A 23691-nucleotide genomic window follows, 5' to 3' on the forward strand; every position below is an offset into this window, starting at 1 on the left:
TGAATCAATCATTTGATTCATCATGTATATTTTGCCTTTTAAGTATATATTTTTTGTTAGAGAAGTGCCAACATTACAGCTTGCCAGTTTGGCATATCGAAGTATGTGTTTGTGAACAATGTGATCGACTCCAAAAAAAAGAAATGAGATATATAACGCCCGACTTAAAAAGATAAATTGTTCTTTCACATTAATTGTTAATTGAGCTAAGGTTAGGGCATGATACAAAATAAGCGGATGCCTACCATCGAGCACTGCACATACAGAGTAATAGGCAAAGGCTTGATATTTATAAGCTATATCATTTTGTTTTGCAGGCTCTGATCTATAGGCTCCAACCAATTTAGAATTTATCTGATGTAGCAAATAATTGTGAGGGTGTACTATAGCAAGAGACTCGTTGTATAATTTCTCGTAAAATTTACGGATTTTAATATAGTTAACAGTTGAATCACTCGCAATTTCGTTTTCAATATCGATCAAAGCTTCTTTTAATTCTTTATCTTTCAAAGAGATATTTTCTGAATTAGGATTTTTGCAATAATCACACTCCCAAATATGTTGAGAAGTAGTTATTAACTTAGTTGGCAATAAATACTTATTGTTGTTTTCAGAAAATTCAAAATGTTCAAATTTTCTCGACGTAAATCCAAGTAGACAATTATCACATCTGTATGCATTTGTGTATCTTTCGCCCTCGTGTGGCATTGCGCATCTTGGACAATTACAAAATAAAATTTTCAAACTAGCTGTTTGGGTTTTTATATAATCGATTGGAAGATAAGAATCAACAATGAATGATATCGTGAACAACGTGTTATTTGTAATAGATTTCACTAATCGTAACGACAATTTATTAGTGTTTGAGTCATAATTTATTGTCGAGTTAGGTGTGCAAGAGTGTGATAGATCACTAAAAAATGAACTAATGGTCAGGCAAGTATGCGATAGAGGTAAGCGGTCAATATTAAAATAATTTGCAAAGACAGTTGTTTGAAAAGAATGAGTGTGAATTTTTGTTATTATCTGGACTAAATCCTCGGTCGTTAGAGATAATAAACCCACTAAAGGAAAAAAATGTTTCAAAGCCTTGCTTAGTTCGTTTATTGCTTGCCATAGTTCTTGACGATAAGATTGGAAAAAGCCAAAGTACCCTTTCATTTTGTAAATTTGAACAAGAGGGTCATTAAGTGGTAAAGTGTCTGTCGTCATGCTATGGAAATTGGCTTTTTTTCTAACAATGTACGTTTTAATCAATATTCTTACCGTCAGAAGTAAAAAGGCGGGTGAAAAACCGAACTGCTGAGCGAGCGGAAATAACTGCGTATGTATAAATGGGCATTCCAGTTCGTGTACAGGAGCGTTTTTCAAAAAGCATTCGTTCGAACAAAATACTAGTGGACACGTACTCGGCATAACTGGACAGTTTATGGCTTGGGTATATGTGTTTATAGAGTTATTTGCGCCGCAGCAATGAAAACACCAATGATCCAAATCTTCCGAATAATTTAGATTGCTGGACCCTATATTCATTGAAACAATACTTATAGCGTAGTCCCACTCAATGTCAGATCCTTCAAATATAAAATCGGTGGATGCCATTTGATATGATTTCTTTTGGTTCAGATAATAATACTTGAACAAATTCACAGGTGAATCAGCCCTATTTGGAAAATTAAACGAAGCATCATTATCTGGTTCAAGTTTGTTAATTGGATTTTTATTCAAAACACTGTCATAATAAATTATTCGTCGATCTTGTGTTTTCGAATCTACTAAAGAAATACCAAATTGTTTATAATACATTATTTCTTTGAGACTGTAATACGGACTAAACGTTAAATCTATCCATGAAAACGGAACATCGTTTAAAAAAGAAATGGCAGAAGCCAAAATACCGCTTAAATTGCAATATTCACTGCTAGGGTCGAAAATATACTGATTGATTTGAGAAATCAATGCATCTTTATAATTAAATTGAATCAAATAACAATTGCTTAACAAAGAAAATATTAAAGGAGTTTTGTGCAAGTAAGGAATGAGCAGTCGTACCTTTTGAATAATTTCAATTTTTGTACTGTGTTTAAACACGTTCCACATTAACAGTAACTCTTTGATATTGTCTAAGTATTCATAAATTTTATTTGCGTCAGATATAACGGTAGCTTTCCGCTCAACGACTGTGTTTAAGATGTTTTCACTATTTTCGGAGCTTTGATTGTTTTTGTCAATGAATTTTGCAGTTAAGCTTTTTTTTAAAGTGTCAATAGTAATTTTAGGTAAACTAACACTTTTTAATGCAGAGGTGATGTTGTAGTCTAAATCTCCCGACGAGTTTTGGGTCGAGGGTTCAGTGCAGTTAGGTTCTAAAGAATTCGTTGCAGACAAAAGGTCATCATCGATCTTCGAGATTTTAGACAAAAAATCCAGTATATCTGTTATCAGATCAATGATTTTTTTGTCGATATTTTGATATGTCGTTGCAGACATTTTGCGGTATTTTTAAATCGCGCGGAAAGATCTTTTTTACTGGTCAGTATATAGTGTATTATATTTTCTCAGTTACAAAATATAGAAAAGTATATAAAATAAGTTTTTTAAAGTGTCAGACGGTGTTGGTGGTTTAGGGTTTAGATTTGCCTTAGCATGATACTACGGTGTTTATCTCTATATAATTATTTTCATTCCATTAAAAATTAATATAAAATGTATTGGAAGTGGAAATGAGTGGGAATATATTACTTTTAGGCGTAGGTACCTCTGGGGTGAAGTCCGTCGCTTATTTAGAGTCTTTTTTAGATCAAAAGAACGAAAACGAATATGAGCTAGATGCATTTTTTATTGAAAATCATAAAGGAGGTTTTTCAGTAAATTCAGGGTATGTGCAATTTAAAGATTTAACACTTGATTTTGATTTGCTTAATACTGAAATTCAAAACGCAATTCCAAACGCACCAAGTATAGAGCCCCTTGTTAGTGATAAACGAGATACCGATAAAGTAGAAAAATGTAAAAAACAGCTAAACAACTTCGACTCTGAAAATAAAATCGAAGATTTGGTTGATAAAGACGCCATCCGATGTTTAGAAAGCGACAAAAATCCGACTGTTTTTTCAAATCGAGAATTTATTGAAAATTTTTTTGACTTTACGCAAAAACTGCTTGAGCCTATGGACAATACTTTAGCGGTGCACTTGAACAGTGAACTTCTTTTAACAGATCAACTTTTTTGGGAAGATACGCTAAGTATCGATGTAATAACGGATTTTTTTGAGGAAAACAAAAAAACACCGGTTGTGATTTCTACTTGTTCGCCATACCAAGAACATAAAAACATGTATGACTACTACAAAGCCTCGTTGATATCGATTAACTCTTTAGTTCAACTAGTTAAGCTGGCTTCGGAGTACCACGGAATTGTCCTGCCTGTTGATGTAAATTTTTCGAATAAATGTACAGACCTAGTTTGTGAAATCGATCCGGAATTTTACATTCCGCCAGAGCATGAACCAAATTTAATACCTCAAAAAACAGCTCTTTTGAACTATAACTTTGCACTTCCACTGCTGGTTGGTAGCAGTGAATGTCCTACTTACGAGATCTTAATGAATAACTGTTCAATTGCTCCTGCTAGAGTTACTAACTCCGATTTGCTGGGTTCTAAAATAAAATCCGGTCACAACGCTTTTTGTCAGCAAAATTGTCAAAAAGTAAATGAAATTATGCAGCTTTACAGCCAAGCAGATCGAGCAAAAACCGTTGTAAAACGCTTTTCGTTCTTGACAGCTACTGATTGCTCTTTTTTACAACACCAAGACCTAGAGATTTTTTCCAACACATTTTTGTTTGATTATCCGGCGCTTCATTTCAAGTGGAATCATACTCACAAGCATTCAATTATTTCTTCAGCAAGTTTTTGCGACGCTCGAATTATTCCTGAAAAAGAGTTCTTGAGTAAAAACCTGCTAAAGGTCTATTTGAATCAGCTACAGGGTTCTCTCAGCAACAACACTTACGTGGTTCCAAAACAGTTCCAACCGAGTTATAGGTTAATCGTTAATGATGCCTGCGACCTGTACGAAAATTTATTAATGTATCCAGAAATCTTCGCTTAAAACAGCTTTCAAGCCAGTTCTCCAGTGCTTACAACGTGTATTGACACAATAAAAAAGAACGTGAAAAAGTTTATTAAATTGAGATATAAACAGTTAAATTAGTTTATGGATAATTGTTTACGTCTGGTTTGGGTAAGTTTAAGTTCAGTAATAACAACGTTAGCTGGAGAGATCAAGACTGGTCTAGTCTTCTTTTTGCTGTTTTCTCTCTTGATAGATTCGAGAGCAACACAAAAAGTTCTTCTGCAAACAGCGCTAACAGTGGAAGTTTGTCCTTTGTGAGTGCCCTTGACGACCTTTACAATGTCACCCTGGCGAATTGGAAGGGACTTCACTTTGTACTGCTCTGCCAACGCTTTTTCAAGTCTAGTTGTCATCAGGATGCGTCTTTTCGCTGAATCTGCATTGAAATGCAATTTTCGTTGCTTATTAGCTTTAGAGCTGCAGCTTTTGTTGACGAGCATTTTGAAAAAGATTACTATTGAATAATGAAACTTAAATTTGTTTTGTGTTATTGTCTCAATTAGAAAATAAAAAATTTTTATTTCGCCTTAAACCGTCAAATAACATAATTTATTAAATCGTAGTATATGCGCTAACTATACGTATTTGCATCGTCAAAAATCGCCACATTTTTTGACCAGTATGTCACACTCTCTATATAATTTTTTTTGTTTATCGGAACTCCGCTCCCTCCTTGACTGATGAGTTCATTACGCATCATTGTTATTGGTTCCATTGGAGTTTCGAAGTTCTCATTTTGAAACTTGAGTGAAATGATCAGATACTCGCAAGCAAAATCAGCCAGATCTATGCTAATGTTCATAGCATCGTACTCTTTTATGAGCTGTTCTCTCGAATACATAATTACGTCGATGAATTTTGCTGGTTGTACGTTTAACACAGAAATCTGTTTTTTCGGAATGTATCGTCTCAAAACCGGGAGTTCTTCAGGTCGACGCGCTAAGTATTTGGTGGCGATTAGTTTGCTGGTTTCTTCATTAATTTCAACGGCGCTAGGGAGCAAGTTTGACTGGTTTTTTATAAATAGATGCTTGCAAAAATTCGCATAGCCCTCCACTAGAACTTTTTCATCGCTTATTGTCGACACTATTTTGTCAATTGTTTCACACAAAACTGACTTCTCTTCGTCGTTTGCAGAAAAATTTTTTCTGAAATAAGGATCTGAAAACAGCCGTCACGCTCAAAACACTTACCGAAACTTATCAATGTCATAAATTTCTGAAGAATCGCGGTGGAAATCGAAACTGCAACTAAAAATTATTGTGAGATAATAAATATTTAATTATATAAAATTTTTAATTGAACGACTAGCCAAGATTTGTTTGAACATGTTTTTAATTTTTTCAACATAACCGTCTTTCAAAATGGAAGAAGACAATATTTCGTTCTCAGCTAACAAACTTCGAATGTGTTTAGTCCAGTCCATAACGAAATCTTGACCATTGGTTGCGTCGATTTGGCTAATAAGGAGAGACTCCGCATTTGTCAGTTTGATACTTGGAAATCTAGCAACGACTTCTGAGTCGGTGTTTTTCTGCAGCGAGTCTAGCATTTCGTTAACTCTATACAGTGAGATCATAAACACTGAAAACATAAAATCGTAAATGTTGCAAATATATTTTGCTGTTTTTAGTAAACAACAAGTGTTTTGGTGGTTATTGGGAAAGGTTGGTAATAATTCGATTATCGATTCTGCGCAGTGCAGTGCGGAATTTAACTTGTCAAAAATTATAAACAATTCTGAAAAGACCTTGCTACGCAGCGAACTAAATAAAATAAATTCGTTTAGTTCTGGGAGTTCAAAAATTTTTAGAATTCTGAGAAGTTGAACAAAAATATCATCCTTCGAAAACAACAGCTGCACTATGATGTGAACTAAATCGACTTCAAGGTGAGTCGATCGGTTGTTTTTTGACGAAGTCTCTAGTAAACACAACGTCAAAATATGATATGCAAAGTAAGTTGATTCATGGAACCAAGAATTGAAAGAGAAATCAGGGTTTCGCTCAGTCAGCCCGACCATAAACATTTCAAGTGAATTAAAAATTTTGTCTGCGTAATTGTCTGTCAATTCAACCCCAAAGTGAATGATTTCTAACGACACAGTATCCTCAATCAAGGTTAGAGTTATCAGAACTAAAAGATTGGCTAATTGAGATTTGAAAACAGTAGACTTATCACGGACCAGTGCCCGTAAATCAACCACTTTTTCTGGAATATAAATGTGGTGTATTATCGTAGAAACGAGCAATGTAAAGAAACATACAAGAAATTTGTTTTCCTGTACGGAGTTTAAAATAGTTTCGAAAATCTCGGATTCACTCTCTCCACTAGACGTTGAATTTGAAACTTCTTCTTTGCTTATTTTGACCGAAAAAAAATCGTCTGATCGATTATATTCGTCTTCAAACAAGACACCACGACAAAAAAGAATTGAACAAACAAACACGACTTTGAATTCAGGGTCTGCTGAGCGTGCACTTTCGGGAAGTTTGTCTTCAAGCTCGAAAAACCGGCGAATTACACGGTAGAACTAGTATAATGTTACATTGTTAAACTTACATATTTGGCTTCGTCAACCTGGTTCAAATACTGGGACTCAGCAAAATCAGGTTTGGAAGTTCTGATAATTAGCATTAATAAGTAAATCCAGTGTGGAAGCTTATTTATCAATGAGAAACTTATGTTGTTAGAGAGTATTTCTATAATTCCGTAAATTTCTAAATTGTTTTGTTGATACTTTTTGTATTTATTTAACGTGGCCAATCGAATGGAAGATTTTCGCGTTATATATCTTTCTAAATCTGGATATTTTTCGGACAATGTATTACAAAGTTCTGCTGAAGGATCCAATATGTAGTTTAGTAAGTACGGCATATAATTTACTTTCTCATTAGTGTACCTTGAATGAACTAAATTACATACATTTAAAAGACTTTTATAAATTGACTTTTGTTGCATTAGTTGTAATAAATAAACTTGCACTTCGTTGAAATTTATAGAAAAATTCTTGCTGGCCTCTATGTGTTCAGATAATTCGTTTAATTGAGTATCATTAAGTGTAAAAGTCGGAAATTTTAGTATTGATCGAAATACATATGTGAGAGTTTTCAATGAAAAAATTTTCGAATCAATTGTTGAAGTAATTAAATCTGGCAATATAGTTTTTTTTTTAAGACTTACGTTTGACGAATTCTGTTGATTTATGGATGAAGATTGGAAAGGTTGTGGTTCGCACGAATCTAAAACGCTAGATAATTCGTTTGGGTTTGTCAAGTTATGAAGGTAAGAGTGGAGATGAAAGGGAGAATCATCTTTTCTAGCCAACGCATAAACATCGCCTTTGTACGTTAGAAACTCAGGAAAGAAATATGTACTGAAATGTTTAACTTCAAATGTCCATTGAAAATCAGGCGTTAATCCAAGGTGGACTATTTTTCCGTTACTTTGTTCACAATAGGCTTTAAGTTTAGCATCGTGCGATTGATGTAATATTTTAGTGTCAATACCTGATTCTAGCAATTTGGTATTTGGATAAGCGTTAAATAGTGTAATTTGAGCGGTTTTGTTGAGTTTCGTACCTACTGGCATTTCTGTCGGAAGATTTTTAGCTTTTTGATCCTGTTTCCACGCCTTTCCTGCCACTTCTACATAAGTATTTTCAATAATTACAGCTTTGTCAAAGTTAATTTCACGAACATCAGTAAAGCCTGGCCAAAATACCTTGGCAACTCCAATGCGCGTGATAGATAAATCAGGCACTTCTGCTAATTCTGATTCACGCATACTACAAAGAACAGATATAGACGGAGAGAATTGGTAATCTGGTCTAGTGGATATTGGCTTGTATTTATCACTAGGAAGCTGTGCTGAATCAGGAGCAGAAGAATCAATAGTGTTAAGGAATTTGAACGATATTTCAGACTGATTCGTTCTTTGTTTCGTAATTGGTGCATCAGAAGCTTTGCTAGCAGAATCTTCAAGTGTGTTTAAATATTTGAGCGCAGAGATATCGGGTTCTGACTTTGCTTTGTATAAAAGAGGATTTTCTATGAAGTTGGGAGTTGAGGTCAATGTGTAAAGCGATGACAAAGATTGAGAATAAGTGGAACGTAAATAGTTATAAGTGTTTGAGCTGTTCAAAGACGTTATCGAAAGCAACTCTTCTCGTTTCTTCTTTATGTCAGTTATATAATTGGTTGGGGTTTGTGAAGGAGCTGTCATGGATGGTAAGGTACTTAAAGTATTAGTTTGGTTTAAATCTTGTGATGGAACAGTAGAAGGTCTTATATGCGTGTCACCAAGAAGCGGATTATTCGTAAACATGGAACTAGATTGTGAAAAACCAGTTGGATTCGTAGTAAAGATAGTGTTGTTGTAATTAGGATTGCTTGTAGAGGTTGAAGTATTGGCAGCGGGGGTGAACGAAGCGTTGTTAAGGAGAGAAAAGTTCTGATTTCCAGTGGAAGCTGTAGTATTATTTGGTTTCAGCTGATTGTCGAACAAATTTGACTTTAAATCAGGTAAGTTCAAAACATTGAAGCCGCTTTGAGGGTTATTGTTTGTGGTGGTGACTGAAGTTGAAGTGGTATTATTTTGATTTGAGTTGTAATTGTAAGGATAAGAAGTATTAGTACCGGAATTCCAGTTTTGAGTTGAATTGACGCCAGTAGTAGTTGAACCGTAGATCGGCTGAGAAGGTACTGAACTTGTTTGAGTAGTTTGATTAGTTTGCCCGTTTTGATTAGTTTGAGTAGCCTGAGTAGATTGGTTCGATTGGTTGGATTGAGTATTTGTCAAGCCATACATATTAAGCGAAGGTTGAGTTGTAGAATTAGTATAGTAAGAAGAATTTTGACCATAAAGAGTGTTTGTCTGCTGCGGTAATACGTTGTTAGCGTTTAAATTGTTGTTTGACTGCATATTGTACGTAGTAGCATTATTTTTAACGGTTTCAGCAGCTTTAAGCAACGGATTATCGTTGCTTTGCATAGAAGAAAATGTATTTCGGGTATTATTATTTAATAAATTGTTTTGGTACAAGCCCATAGCTTGTCCGTATTGAGCTCCACTGAGATTCTGTGAAGTCGATAGCGGAAGACCTGTTTGCGATTGTTGGTTGTATTGATTGTTTTGTACATTTGAGTTGCTAGGCTGTTGAGTTGAGTTTAAAAGCGAGTTAATCGGATTATTCAAGCTGTTAGTAGTATTGGTTTGGTTCGGAGTTAAAAAAGAGCTAGTTACGGGTTGATTTTGACCAAAAGTTTCGTTTAACAGTTTAGTGTAGCCCATATTCGGGTTTTGTGAAGCGTTGTAGGCTAAAACATTAGGTTTCGCAGATTGATTCGTATTCGTTGCGTTTGGATTTTGGTAAACACCTGGTTGCATGTTGTTTACTAGTCCAGATAGTGGAAGTGGTGTGTTATTGGTTTGTTGTTGAAAACCGTATAAACCCATGATGTTTTGTTGTCCCATATTGACTACAGGATTTAAGTTGTTGTTCTGAGTTGTCGCTTGGTTGGAATTGTCGCTACTGTTTTGTGCTTGTACAAAATACGGATTGGTAGCTTGCGCATTGTTGTAAGACATGGAGGTGTTGTTGTAGTAAGGAGTTGTTTGAGTTGTATTATGTATAGGTTGTTGGTTGAAGTTGTTGTTCATTGTTCCACCTGCGGCTGTGTTCACGTTGTTGTCGTTATTGTTTGAAGGTAAATAATTTTGAGCATATTGTTGCTGCGAGGTATTAGGGAATGCAGAATTAAAAGATGGCTGCTGCATTGCTAATACACCTTTATTGCTAAATCTAAAAAATCAACTTTTTCTAATTATCCTAAACTGTAATGATTCTAACGAAGCAGTTAAACAAAAACAAATTAAAGAATAATAAAATATACGTCTAATACTAACGTGATTCTATTTAAATAACAGTGAAAATTACAATTAAAATTTTTATTTAAATAAGACTTATTTTATTTCACCAATTGTATCTTTATTATTTTTACAAATAAAAAATTTATTTGCGATATAATATAGATCCATTTATAATTTTAGTTGCTACGTGCAGCTGAGTACGGAAATTAATTATAAAGCATCCAACTTGTTAGATTATTTTTCATAAATTTATTGTTTAGTTAATCTAAGATGTCAAGAAATTTTGACAATAGTGATTCAATTGAACTTAAAAAAAAGTATGATGCAGGAAAAAAAAGCTCGAGTTTCGAATATTTAAATAAAAGTAATTCCTGCCAATTTACGCAAAAATGTTGCCTGCATGGTTCTTCCAGTCAATATAACTTATGTTTCAGTCCTGCTGAAACATTCGACATGGCTAACAATAATAATAATTTAAAATTTAAAACTCAATCTACTCCGCTGGAACTTGATATTGCAAAATTAAAATCAGAAAGTCAAATAAATAAACAAATAATAGATGAAATAAATAATGAAACAAGTCGCTGTTGTTTTCTAACTGGAAACAAACTGAAAAAAGACGGACAGAGTGAAAAATTTTCTTGTAAAAGTTGTTTATTGTCAAGCAGCGGCAACTTCGCTTTGCATATGGCTGATTATATTCAAAAACACAAATCGCTGACTGAACGAGTCTTTAATACGATAAATAAAGTAATCGAACAAGAAAACTCTCAAAAGCGACAAAATTTTTTATGCTGCGAGGAATGCGCCGATCTATTAGAAAGTTTACCAAAATCTTGTGCAAAAATAAATATTGTTAAACAAAGTGAGTCTTATCTATAAGATGTTTGATTTTTTGCAAGCTAATTCGCGTTATTTTTATAGCATATTAACAAGAATTAATAAATAACAGTAATATATTTTAGTTTATTTAATTTTCTGATTCTTAGATATATTAATATTAATCATCTGAATAAATAACAGAATCAGTCGATACTAAAGTAATGTTTGCTTATACTTAGATTGGTTTATTATACAAAGTTTGCACTTTCTTGACATCAAACCAATTCTGCTTTTACATTGATCGGTTTTCATTAAAAAATAATAAAGTTTAAATCAAAATTAGTTTCAGTTGCAACAGTAAATTTAATTGATGAAATGCCAAGTTTTACTATGAAAGAAAAAAGTCTTTTAAAATACGAGCTGTTGACTGAGAAAGTTAAATGCTCAGTTTTTCACAACTCTCTTCCAATTTTAGCCATGGGCTTACACAATGGAAACATAGAAATTTACAACTATAAAACATATGAACATGTTAAAAGTTTTTACATTCACAGTGGTCCCGTGCGTTCGTTAGATTTTCACGAAAATTTGCCCTTGTTGGTTTCGTGCAGTGACGACACCAGTATTATCGTTTGGAATATTGTAGAAAACAAACTTTTATTTAAGTTGACAGGACATGCTGACTACGTTCGATCTGTCATGTTTCACAACACATTACCCTGGATTTTAAGCGGGAGTGACGATGGAACGATTCGCATTTGGAACTGGCAAAGTCGCCAATGTATATCATTTATAACTGGCCACTCCCATTATGTAATGAATGCTCGTTTTATTCCTAACCAAAATTTAATTGTGTCTTGCAGTCTCGATGGCAATCTCCGAATTTGGGATTATTCCTTGCTTGCACAAAAAAACAGTATACAATCTTATGAAACTCAACTCGATAAACTGAAAAACGTAAATAAGTCGTTTTCACTTTATGAAAACTTGGTCAACGAGGAAGTTGTGTGTGTGTCTATTGTGCTTGCTCATAAACGTGGAGTTAACAATATCAGTTGCAACAAGGCAGGAAACTTAGTAGTTTCTTGCAGCGATGACAGAACGGCTATTATTTGGGGCTTAGAAAATAACGAACTTGTAAAGCAAATAACTTTGACTGGGCACATTAATAATATCAGTCACGCAATATTTGATGACTCGCTGCCAATTGTTTATACATGCTGTGAAAACGGTTGTGTGAAGATATGGAGCATTTATAACGGAAGATTTCTACATTCGTACGAATTTCCGTCTGTCTGTTGCTGGTATCTGAGCAAAATTTCAATTGGAGCTCTCCTCGCAGTATCAACTGATACAGGATGCGCATTACTAGATTACGCATTTACTACTATTACTAGCTGTGAAACGACCCTTCAACATAAAAAATACACTAACGGACCGTTAAGGTTACTTTTCAACTACAAATTAGGAAATACTTACTTAGTTCAACACGGAGGCGTATTGCAAACTCTGATTTCTGACAACCAACCCATAATCAAACCGTTCAACTATTCATGCATTTTGAATAAGGTTTCTTGTAATAAATTTTCTAGCAGGTCGCTGAATCTACTGCTTTTTTATTCAGGAAGTTATCTAAAACCGGGAAAAAGTATTAAAAATCTAGACGGAAATAATAGTTCTGTTTGTTTAGTAAATTTAAAATTTTCTTTCAGTTTGGAAGATAATAACTCTGATAAAATAGATGTGAGTTCGGTACCTTTAGCTAGTTTTGAAGTTCAAGACGCAGTTTTCGTGGGAAGAAACAAATTAATTTGTCAAATAAATAAAAATCAGTTTAGGTTTGTCACTTTTGCACAAGCAAGTCCCGTTTTTGAAAGCGACGTTATTTCATTAAAAGTTGATTTTCCCGTTTTATTGATGCAGTCCTTTATGCCTAATGTATTGTTACTCTGCTTAGCAAATAAAAAAGTAGTGCTATACGATTGCAATTCTCATATAATTTTGAAAGAGTCAAAGTGTTTGCCTTCAAATAAATTTAAAGATGTGATTTTTAGTCTGGATCAGAGCGAATTACATCCTACGGAACAAAAGTTTGGTCATGCTATAATTAGAATGAGTGATTGTTTGTGTCTACTTTCTTTGAGTGATCTGTCTGTACTTGCTGTATATAACGAAGTTGCTAACAACGTGGTATGGTTATCTGAAATTATTTTTATTTGGACAACGACGCCATATGTGAAAGGTTCATGTATATTTAAAAAAAAAATTTACAATTTGGGTTCTTTCCAAGACCAATCTTCAGAACCGATATTGGTTTCATATACTAAAAAATGTACTAACTACTACAAGTTATATTTCATTTACGAAAACATGAATAAAATATCGCTTACAATCAACGTCTTTGACATTAACTTATTTTTGGCTTGCAGAGAAAGATCTTTCGATAAAATAAAAAAACTTATTTTAGAAGTCAAACCAATTGGGGAAGCGTGGATATACGAGTTACTAAATAGCAATTACTACTCTTTCATATTGTCTTTTGTGTCTGACGTTAAAAATAAACTGGCTTTGGCTATTAAATATAATGATTCTCAAACCGCCATAAACCTAACCAAATCGGAACAATTCAAACAACTTGATTTAGATTTGCAAAAACAACTGCGTTTTGAGGTTTGCACAGTTGCGCTTCGTAATGGAAATACTTCTGGGTTTTTAGAAACTTTAGCAGAAACAGGCTATTCGATAATTATGTTGATGAATCTAATTTTAATTGGTTCAAACAGCAATGCAAAAAACCTGACAAATTTATGGTATCTACTTAAACGTTATAATGATGCCATTGCTGCAGGAATATTGACTTGCGATATAGAAGTAATGATTAAAGCTTTGCTCCACAAAAAAGCTTATTCTCTTGCGTATCTATTATACCAATCTTATAGCAGCTTTGATCTTCAGCTTGATAATGAAATTAACGCTAGTTTGGAGAAAATTGATCCTAATCTTAAAAAAACAGTTAACGAATACTTAAAAACTCGTGTGCATAAAGACATAACTTGTGACTCTTTGCAAAAAAAGTTTAACAGCAAGCAAAAGTTTATACCCAGTCAATATCTTCCAAGTGTTCCGTTGGTCACGTCGATAGCCACATCGCATACAAACTTTATTAAGTTCAATAGCCATAAAGACAATATCGAAGCAGATATACAAAATATAATTTCAATTCATTCGAAATCTAGCAAGACTGAAACTGATGTAGACAGTGAAGTAGAATTTAACGAATGTATTGAAGAAAACAAACAGACAGATTCCTTTAATGCTTGGAGCAGCGACGAAGATCTAGTTGAATTATCGTCTGACGCTTTGGCAAACGTTGAGGAGACACGTAGCTTAACTCATCATTTCGACAATCCTAATGCACCGTGGCACGAATTCAAACTTGATAAGAACGCATGTTACGTTGATTTTATCAGAGTAGGCAGATTTTCGCAAGGTTTGGCTCTTTTGGACTCAATGTGTGGCATTCATCCAACCAGAACAAAAACTATTAAAAATTACGCATTTCGCTTATTTCTTTCTAATATTATCTGCGTTCCCAGCTTGTTTAGTCCATACAAGGCTGCTATTTTGTTTAAAAATAAACTGGGCAAGACAACAAACGGAGATTCTGCAGATTATATGGTTGATGACGTCAATTTACGAGGTTTGTTTGCCAAACTAGAAAAAATTAGAAGTGACTTCTCGAATAAAAAGCTAAACTCTATCGTTGAAGACTGCAGAAACTTATTTTTACATTCTCTATTCGTAAAAATCAAAGAGTCACAGTTAAGTGAGTACAACTATGCGATCTCTGCTATCCGTTTTTACGTAGTTGCCTCCATGGTATGTTCAGAATTTGAAAGTGTGAAAAACAAAGCGGTCGTTCACGAGCCCGACCAAGCTGAAACCCAGAAAAAATCTGAAATAGATTTACTAAACAAGTTTGTGGCGTTTTTAACTCACAATTCTTCCGAAATAGATCAGCTTGCAATTATTCTAAAGCAAGTTGTAAAGTTGTCTATCGGTCTCGCCAATTATCTTACGGCTACCCAACTGATCGAGTACTTCACAACTTTGTACCCGGACAACACGCAAATCGCTAAAGTGTCTACGAGTTATTTAGATCGATGTCTGGCTGAAGCGTATAATCAGTTCGACATCATTCCAAACATTGCAGTTTTAGCAAATCAAAACGTCTGTTACGCTACATTCCGCTGTTTCAATGACAAAAATAAACTTTTTTGTCGAGTCTGCAAAGCCACGTTTTCAATCGAACATGCAAAGAGTCTGTGCCCGATTTGTGAACTCGGAACAATTGGTACCATGGCAGTTCAAAGAAAAAACTGGCAATAAACCAACCACAGAACTTTTTCTTAGATCAAGTTTATAAATGGACAATTCCATAGGAACAAAAATTTGAACTAAAAGTTATGCGTTCGAGCTAAAAGAAGAAATTTACAAAAATAAGTTAAAGTGTGTTCTCATAGTGATACTGGCTCGTAGCGTTCGCCTTGAGCTGTTCAACTTCTGAATGGCTAGCCTTACTGATTGTTTGATCGTTAATGCTCAAAAATTCCAGCTCAAAGTCTTTCTTAGAGTCGTTGTCTAAATGCTGCTTGACAAGCACTTTAGCTATGTATTTTTTCATATCATCGATGGTCATATTTTGTCTGTCGCAGTTTTCTAAACTGGTTACTGTGAGATCGGACTCGTGGCCCAAGGCTGTGCCGTAAACGCTTGTTATTGATCCGCTCGTGTCAACTATGTAAATTGAAAATCTTTTGTCCGTCGCGTTAGTATTTTCGTTTTTTTTTATATATGCGCTTTTTGCACTGTTCACAACGGTGGAACCTGGAAAGGTTGGGTTTTCTGGTTCTTCAAAAACACCAAAAATTGTGTAAGCACCCATTGGCCTGTATGGCCAGTAGCAAGTGTAGGCATGTAAGTATTGAGAAAAGTTTAAGGCCAAGATTTTACCGGGTATGTTGCTGCCCCACATATCAAAGTAATGTAAACATTCTAATCTGGCGCGATCAACAAGTTTTAAGCCGTCTGATCGCATGCCCACGACTCCACAAATAACGTTGTCTGAAATTTTGAAAAGTCGATTACCACTTCCGGGAAGCAACAGCTTGCTTTGGCGCCAAATGTTAGCTGCAAGCAAGATGCCGTCTTTGCAAATAATGCCCAACACTGGGCTGCTCGAAGAAATGCATTTTTCTGCGTATTCGATTTGGTAAAGCCGGCCGTCTTGACTAAAAGTTGTGACACTGAGATCGTAACCAGAACCGATTCCTGACATTTTTTCGCACTACTAGTTTTTATTTGTTTCTGCTTTCTGTAAATGAAACTAAACTAAAGCATTCTACTGCTAGAATAAGTAAAAATATTATTCTCTTTTTTCGTTAATAGCGATTAGAAAAAAATAAATAGATTATAATTAATTAAATTTATTTTGCTCGTAATTAAGTTTGTCAAGGTCGTCCGTGAATTTATTGTATTCCGCCTGAGCTGACTTTTTCTGTTTGCTTTCGAGGCGATCGAACTCGCTCGTGAGCCAAGCCAAGTAGTACTCAAAGTAATCCTTTTTTTTCGTTTCAATCAGCTTGACGAGCGAGTCAAAACCTTCTGGCTCGTCGTCTGGGTGTATGGAAATGCACGCATATAGTTCTTTCGCGTAGATGTCGGCGAAATTCAGGGCGATCGATTTCGCAAGCGAGTTGCTGTAAGAGTCAAAGTTCGACTGTTCTGCCAATTCAACAATCGCGAGCATGTCTGTGACGAGACTTTTAAAATCGAATTGGCCGGCCAAATCGCTTTTGGAAAATATTCTGATCATCGGCAGCCTTAAACGGCACTCGATCGAAGAGGCACACAGTTGGTTCGACATTAAAACGTTCATCTGCTTGCAGCGCTCTGAATCTGCTAAAAATAAAATTAATGAGGGAAACTGGAACGCTAGGGCGCTTGTTATCAATAAACCGCTAGCGCTCCAGTTGAACACCTCAAGCTGCCCTGGCGTGTCAACCAGAATATAGTCGACTTGTTCTGCTCGTTTGGTTAAAACGTCCATTATTTCGTTGAACTTGGTTGCGTACAAATTAATACTGGTCAAAATTGCGCCATTCGGGCCTAAGTTGTATTTTTTCATTACTTTTTTGAAATTTATTGTATCTCTGATGTCTAAGTTCGCTTTGTACGGGGTAGTTATGACGGCTGGGTCCAAGTTCATTACGTAAACGTTTTTTTTCATGACTTCCTGCAAAAACACGAAAAAAGACGCAATAAATGTAGACTTCCCAGCGCCAGCCATGCCAACCACAAACAAAACTGTGGGCAGTTTCGACGCTTCGTTGGGCAGCTTCTTCAAAAACTCTTCTTTACTCGTTCCAACTTGTGAGAACGTTTTGTCTGCATCAAACTCCATTTAACCAAATTTATCACGAACTGGACACTTTTAACTTTTTAAAGTTGGTACTCCTATAAAGTTTAAATATTTTTTTTATAATAAATTTTAACAATATTTATTTAGTTTAGGGTCATGCTCTAGTTTTTGCTCGGTCAAGTTTCGAGTTTGAATGAGTGGAGATTATGATCTTGTAAACATTGAAGGAAAGCTTTTCATAAACAGGAAAGACCAGAGCCCTGTAGAATTTAATTCAGATCTCGACGCTTCAAAGATTCAGTATGTTATAAATGCCAATTATTTTTAGCGAGTACTTTCGCAAAACTTGCGAAATAAAAAACTATTCTCTTCAGCAAAACAGCTTTCAAATTGACGAAATTGACGAAGATTGCACCAGCTTCGATGAAGATGCTTTCAAAATCGAAAATTTGGCTAAAAAAAATTTCACTGAGTCAATCCAAACGTTCAAGGTAGAATTGAAATTTCTTTTACAAAAACGTTTACGGGAGTTGTGGAACGCTTATAAGCTTATAAAGGTTCTGATAGTCGCTCCAAACGAATCTTATTTCGGCTTGATCGTTAGACATCAAATCTTAAAGGCAAATAACCCGATTAAGGATTCGTACGACACAAACGGTATTGTACAAATGTCTTTGAAAGATTTCAACGCTTTGTGCAATAACAAATCGAAAGAGCAGGTACGTTAGAATAAAACAATTTGCTTTAGGCGTTTTCAATTCTCCGAACTTTGTGTTTGATGATCATTCAACTCGTACAGATAACGATCCCTTCCAACGGCACCATTTATACCTTGATAGTCAGCCACAATAAAGTAATAGCGAAAAATCCGCGGGAATCGCTATTATTGAAACACGGTTCTGATGGTGAGTTAAACCATGTAACTAGCCAAGTACTGATCAATATTTTAAAACAAATTGCAATTGAGTTGTCTGTGGAAATCTATAATGATGTGATTCTTCAACTCTTTGCTATATTCGATGTTATGAATAACCCTTCTAGTAGCAGCTTGCTCAATGTTTCTTAAACAGTCTTGGTGGTTTGAAAACACAATTGCGGCACACTAAAGCGATTCGTACCTTGACGAAATGTCTTCCCAAAACTTGACGTTTTCTTCGTTCAGCAAAGATGAAGGCTTTATATACTGCAAAGCATTTGTAAATTCGGTTTCTTGGGGAAGCCAAAATGTTTCGTTTGTTAACGCACTGATGTCTTGGCCTATGTTTTCAATTACCGTTTGGTAGACTAGCTCAGCAGCTTTTATACATAAACTTCGAATGTCACTGCCGTTGTAACCGGATAAATTTTTTGCGTAAGAATCAACCCAAGAAAGCTCAACATCGTTGGTCAAATTCATTTGTTCAGCATGGTCGCTAAGAATGGTTTTTATTTGAGCTGCTATTGAAAAATGGTCTGGCAAAGGAATGTATATTCGCTTTGACAGTCTACGCAAGGCTGCTTCATCTAAACAGTTAGGCCTGTTTGTAGCTCCAATAACAATTACTGTTTTTTTCTCATCATTTGTAAATCCGTCCATGAATTGTAATAATTGGTTCTTCATGCGCGTAGTCGATTCTTCTTCCTTGTCTGTTCGTTTACTCAAAATCGAGTCAACTTCATCAAAAAAGATTATTGAAGGAGCTAATACTCTAGCTGCACAAAACAACGTTTTTACAAGGCTTTCTGTTTCACCATAAAATTTGCTAGTCAGATTAGCTGGTGTGACGTTAAAAAAAGCAGCTGCAGACTCTGTAGCGATCCATTTCGCAAGAGTCGTTTTACCTGTTCCGGGTGGACCGAATAATAAAATGCCGTTAGTCGGTCGATATAAACCTTTGTGTATGTCGGGACGACAAAGAGGTCTTAGTATCTTGTTTTTAATTAACGCTTTAACTTTTTCTAAGCCAGCGATGCTGTGTTCTGTGACATCAAGGCCCGAAGGCAGAGTCAAACACGTCAACATTTGTTGTAGATGTGCTTCAGAAAGTTGTGGGTAACTTTCTAAAACTAGTTCGACAGGACCTTTTTGCGGTTTAGTTTGTTCCGGTATAATAGTTTGGCTGTCTAACTGATGTAAGTTTTTTCGAAAACCTATAACAGGCTTCATCTGATTACTACTTTTTTGACTATTTTGAATTTTATTTTTTGCCTCTGTGTTTAAGAGGTCATAAGCCGGTTTGAAACTGTCATTTTCATAAGCTACGTCGTTGTCTTGCCGTTGGGTATAGCCATAAAGCTCTTCATTGTCCGAGTCGGTTAGTTTGTTTTTATTGTTCGTGATTTGAACCCCGAAATTCAGCAAATTTTTAGATCTTTTTGCGGGCCTGCGTTTAAAATTCAGGTAATTTTTTTGTACTGGATTTTCATTTAAAGATTCTTCTGTTGTCGAATTAGTATCTGAAAGATTGTCTTCAGCTCGTCTGTTACGTTTTTTTCGAGCAAAAGTCGTTCGCTGCCAGTGATTCCATACTTGACTCATTACGCATCTTATGCCACTTTTCTACACACATTTTATATTATCGACAATATGATTTTATAGGTCGGAAATTATACCAATAAAGAAAAAATCAAATTAATTTTTATGATCCATGAGCCTGCCAAAGTTAATTTAAGAGATGCATTAGTTATAGCTAACTTTCCTGTAGTGAGGGAATTTTTAGTAGACAGTGATTCACATAAAATACTAACTAGTAATAAGAAACTGATCGACGAGAGTAGCTATTTAGATTTATTTTATCAGATACTAGAAGGTAAAAAAAAACAAAAACTTGTCGAAGAAAAGCAAAAACAAAATCTTAAGAAGCAGGAACGAATCAAAAATATTTTGCATTCACATGACCAAAATAACCACGATCTTGTTCAAAGTAAAAATTATGAATTTTTGAAAAAAGAACTAGAGCCTTACAAGCTCGCGTCTAACAGCAATAATTCATTTATGAGTAAAATAACAAAAAACATGAGAGATAAGCTACTGAGTATACTGAGAAAAAGCAACATTAAAATCAAAGACGATTCATACTGGTCCGCTCTTTTGTACAAACTTGGAATTGAAGTTAGTTCTAAGAATAAACTTGATTCCTTTGCTGAAAACTTAAAGTTTTTAAATTTTTTAGACGACTTAACTAGTACACATTCATTTTTTTTGACAAACAAAGATTTAAATATACAAAATTGTAATTTACCGTCGAAATGGCCTCATGAGGCTGAATTCTGTGATAAGGATTTTATTTTATTTAACAGCGATACCACAACGCTGGTTCAAAACACGAAATTGATTTCTAATAAAATAATTACCAAAAAATGTGGATCTTATAACAACTTGCAGTTAAAGCTCGGATATTTTATCGCTAGCCCAGCAGTTAAAAACTCAATAGAAGACATTGTTAAAATTTGCAACACTAGTTGGCCTCTTGGCCATAAAATCAATAGTAACGTTGTGCCAGAGGTTTGTGATTCGACACTGTTATTTGTCATACAACTAAATAATCTTGGTTACGTAAATTTAAAATTTTTTTCGGGTGGTCTAGTTCGAGAAAAAATACCAAACATATTATTGCAGAAAATATCGGACAAGCTGGTGCTAGCGGCGAATAAACTGAACAACAACGAAAGCAGAGCAATTTACCTACTAAACAACATTTCAAAGCAATTAGTCTTTGATTTTTCGGATTTATTCACCCGGCCACGAATCCTAAATCAACTTGTGGTGTTAGTTATTATTTTCTTATTTTGGTTTATTTTTTTTGGAATTACAGGATATAAAATTTTGATGTCGATTCGACTAGAAAACAAAACTCAAGCTGATAAAAAACAAAAAACAATAAAAATCACAAACGTTGACGAAAGCTATCTTTGCAAGGAAAAGTTGATTTAGTAGATTTATTCTAGTAGTATTTCTGCGTTATTCGTTAAGATTATTAACCTTTGAAATATGTCTTACACATGTGCAGTTTGTGGTTCTAATTATGCTCGAAAAGATGGACTTAAACGTCATGAAAAGAACGCTCACAAAAAAGATACAGAAATTGTCGAAAAAAAATTTATATGTGAGATCTGCAACAAAGCATGGGAATTTCAGTTTGAATTAAACAGACATGTTCGCACAGTGCACAACAAAATTTTTAGATGTCATATTCATCCCATTTTATTAAAATACGGTTACGTTTCCTGTAATCATTCCTTCAGTAAACTTATCCAGCTGATGTACCATATTTGTTACAAACATCGGAATCTCGTCAATCCTGCTCTGCTGAGATTAATTTTGTTTTTTTCCCTATCCAAAGTAGAGTCTTCTGAATTAATAAACTCTGATCTGTTAAATTTAATACAAACCAAGCTAAATGCTGTCACTTACAGTTCAAAAATCGATAACGCCGAACTAATTAACTTATGCCATTCTTTCACCACTCAGTTGGATGATGACTTAGTAAAAAATTTAGTTACCAAGATCGATCTTTACACAGAAAAAGATAGCAACGAGCAAATTTCAATTTGTTTCTTTGATGAGTGTTTCGACGCGAAGTTTGCCACGCGTAGAGCATGGTACACTCATCTTCAACGGCACATTAATCCAACTTACACTTGCGAAGAATGTGGTATGAAATTCTTAACGTACACGTCATTTTCTAACCATTACACTACGACAAATCACTCTGTTTCAAGCAAGAAAAGACTAACTCCGTCTCATTCAGATTATTCAGATTACATTTACAAGTGTGAAAGTTGTGATGTAATTTTTTACGAAAAGCACGAATGGCTTAACCATATTAAAAAATATCATTCTACTAATGTTTAACCTTTTCAACAAAATACAAATTACGTCTAGACGAATTGAAGCTTTTTGTCCAACTTAATGTCGTTGTAGCTCACTTGGCCATAGAGCGAATAAGCGAAAAATCCATGAAGAACTCCCGCAATTATTTTTAAAATCATGTTAATCAAAAAATGTACTTTTGCTGCTTCTGAATAAAATGAAAATCGGTGAGGAAAGACCAATATCGGAAGAATTACGATGTCCACAAAACACAGGATGATGTATACAAGCCTGTGCACGAAAAAGATTGTCGCTTTCTGCTTTGTCCGGAGCATAGTGTCGAACGCCATTTGTAATGCCACAGTAGCACAAAGGAAAATCACAGCATACAACGAGTGAGTAAAGGCAAGAAAAAAGTCTATAAAATATCGTTTTTAATACTACTTACTTGCGACTGTTGTAATGACAACCGATATATTGTCTACGTATCTAATTTTATCAAAATCCATTCTAGCGTCTTCAGCTAAATTTTTTTTTCATTTTGAAGAAAACTTTTTCCGTGGTGCTTTCACAAAAATAAAATAATATTCATTTATAAATAAATATTTTGATCTTATTTATTCATTTATTAAAAAATGGCTCTCAAATGGCAGAACAACACAACGGAGAAATAATATTAAATAAACTTTCAAAAAATGAGCTTCTCATTTTACAAAAACAGATTCAAACGGTACGTTTTTCTAATAGTATGAGTTTTAGTCTCATTATAGCACTTTAGAACAAGTTAAAGTTCTTGGAAGCACTCTACAGCGAATTAAATCGTCAGAAGGCGTTTTGGCTCAACTAACTGAAGACAAAAGAAAAGAAGTAAGTCAAAAAGCCTAAAACTATACTTAGATCCTTGTTCCCTTATCGTCCACGTTGTATAAAAAAGCCGAAATTATAAATCCAGACAAATATATTATTGATCTGGGTTGTAATTATTTCATTGAACGTACTTTGGACGACCACATAAACTATTTTAATAGTCTTAATGAAAAGTTCACACCGATCTACCAGTCGCTCGAGGCAAAAGTAAATCAAACAGTTAAAACTTTGCAGGAAATCAACTTGCTTTTGAAAGCCCAACCTACCAACACTCCCAAAACTGCGTCATAAGTCAATCTCAATGAAATCTTCTGTAGTTTTACTTGTTTCTGTTTTTAATTTTTTGCTCGGATTCATAGTATCAAGCGAAGAAAACATTTTACTGATTTTCTTACTTTGTCTTTCATCTTTAATTTTATGCCAATTAGCCTCCGAGCCATAAATTTTCGTTTGTAATTCCATTATTTGAAATTTGTAATATAAATTTACTTTTCTTCCATTTTTAGTGGTGCTGGTTTCCATGGCTACGACATTATTTTTTACTGCGTTCGAAAGCACGGAAAGACTTATTCCATAGTTTTCAATAGTTTCACTCTGTGTGACTTTTTGATAAAATCGTTTATTAATATTAATACATTTATTGCAAACAAGGTGGTTATTTTTTGCTAGTGAATCCACTACGTATTTTTGGTTTCCACATCTGTGACAAAAACCTGTAATGGTTTGCGCAACGAAATCGTCACTGTACTTCTCCCAATAAAAAAACTTTACATCTTTTT

General features: G+C 34.6%; 1 protein-coding gene across 1 annotated transcript; it reads right to left on the reverse strand.

Annotated features, from left to right (window-relative positions):
* Positions 1-18163: 18163 nt before the first annotated feature.
* On the reverse strand, positions 18164-23374 carry LOC142598017 (fidgetin-like protein 1). The gene is made up of 3 exons (XM_075734999.1): positions 23308-23374; positions 18527-19443; positions 18164-18187 (listed from the first exon to the last, which is right to left on the reverse strand). The coding sequence occupies exons 1-3, from the start codon at positions 23372-23374 to the stop codon at positions 18164-18166; spliced, it is 1008 nt and encodes a 335-aa protein (XP_075591114.1).
* Between the last annotated feature and the right edge of the window lie 317 nt (positions 23375-23691).

Source organism: Dermatophagoides farinae, unplaced genomic scaffold (genome assembly GCF_024713945.1).
Source record: "Dermatophagoides farinae isolate YC_2012a unplaced genomic scaffold, ASM2471394v1 contig4, whole genome shotgun sequence".
Classification (NCBI taxonomy): domain Eukaryota; kingdom Metazoa; phylum Arthropoda; class Arachnida; order Sarcoptiformes; family Pyroglyphidae; genus Dermatophagoides; species Dermatophagoides farinae.

What these genes read in the sequence shown, in the direction of transcription:
- LOC142598017 (XM_075734999.1), bottom strand. Translation starts at nt 23,374, where the DNA reads ATGGAATTACAAACGAAAATTTATGGCTCGGAGGCTAATTGGCATAAA. An exon ending in AATTAAAGATGAAAGACAAA is followed by an intron (nt 19,444 to 23,307) that starts GTAAGAAAATCA and finishes TCTTAAACACAG; the next exon opens with AGGCAAAAAATAAAATTCAA. An exon ending in CTGAGCTAGTCTACCAAACG is followed by an intron (nt 18,188 to 18,526) that starts GTAATTGAAAAC and finishes AATATTGATCAG; the next exon opens with TACTTGGCTAGTTACATGGT.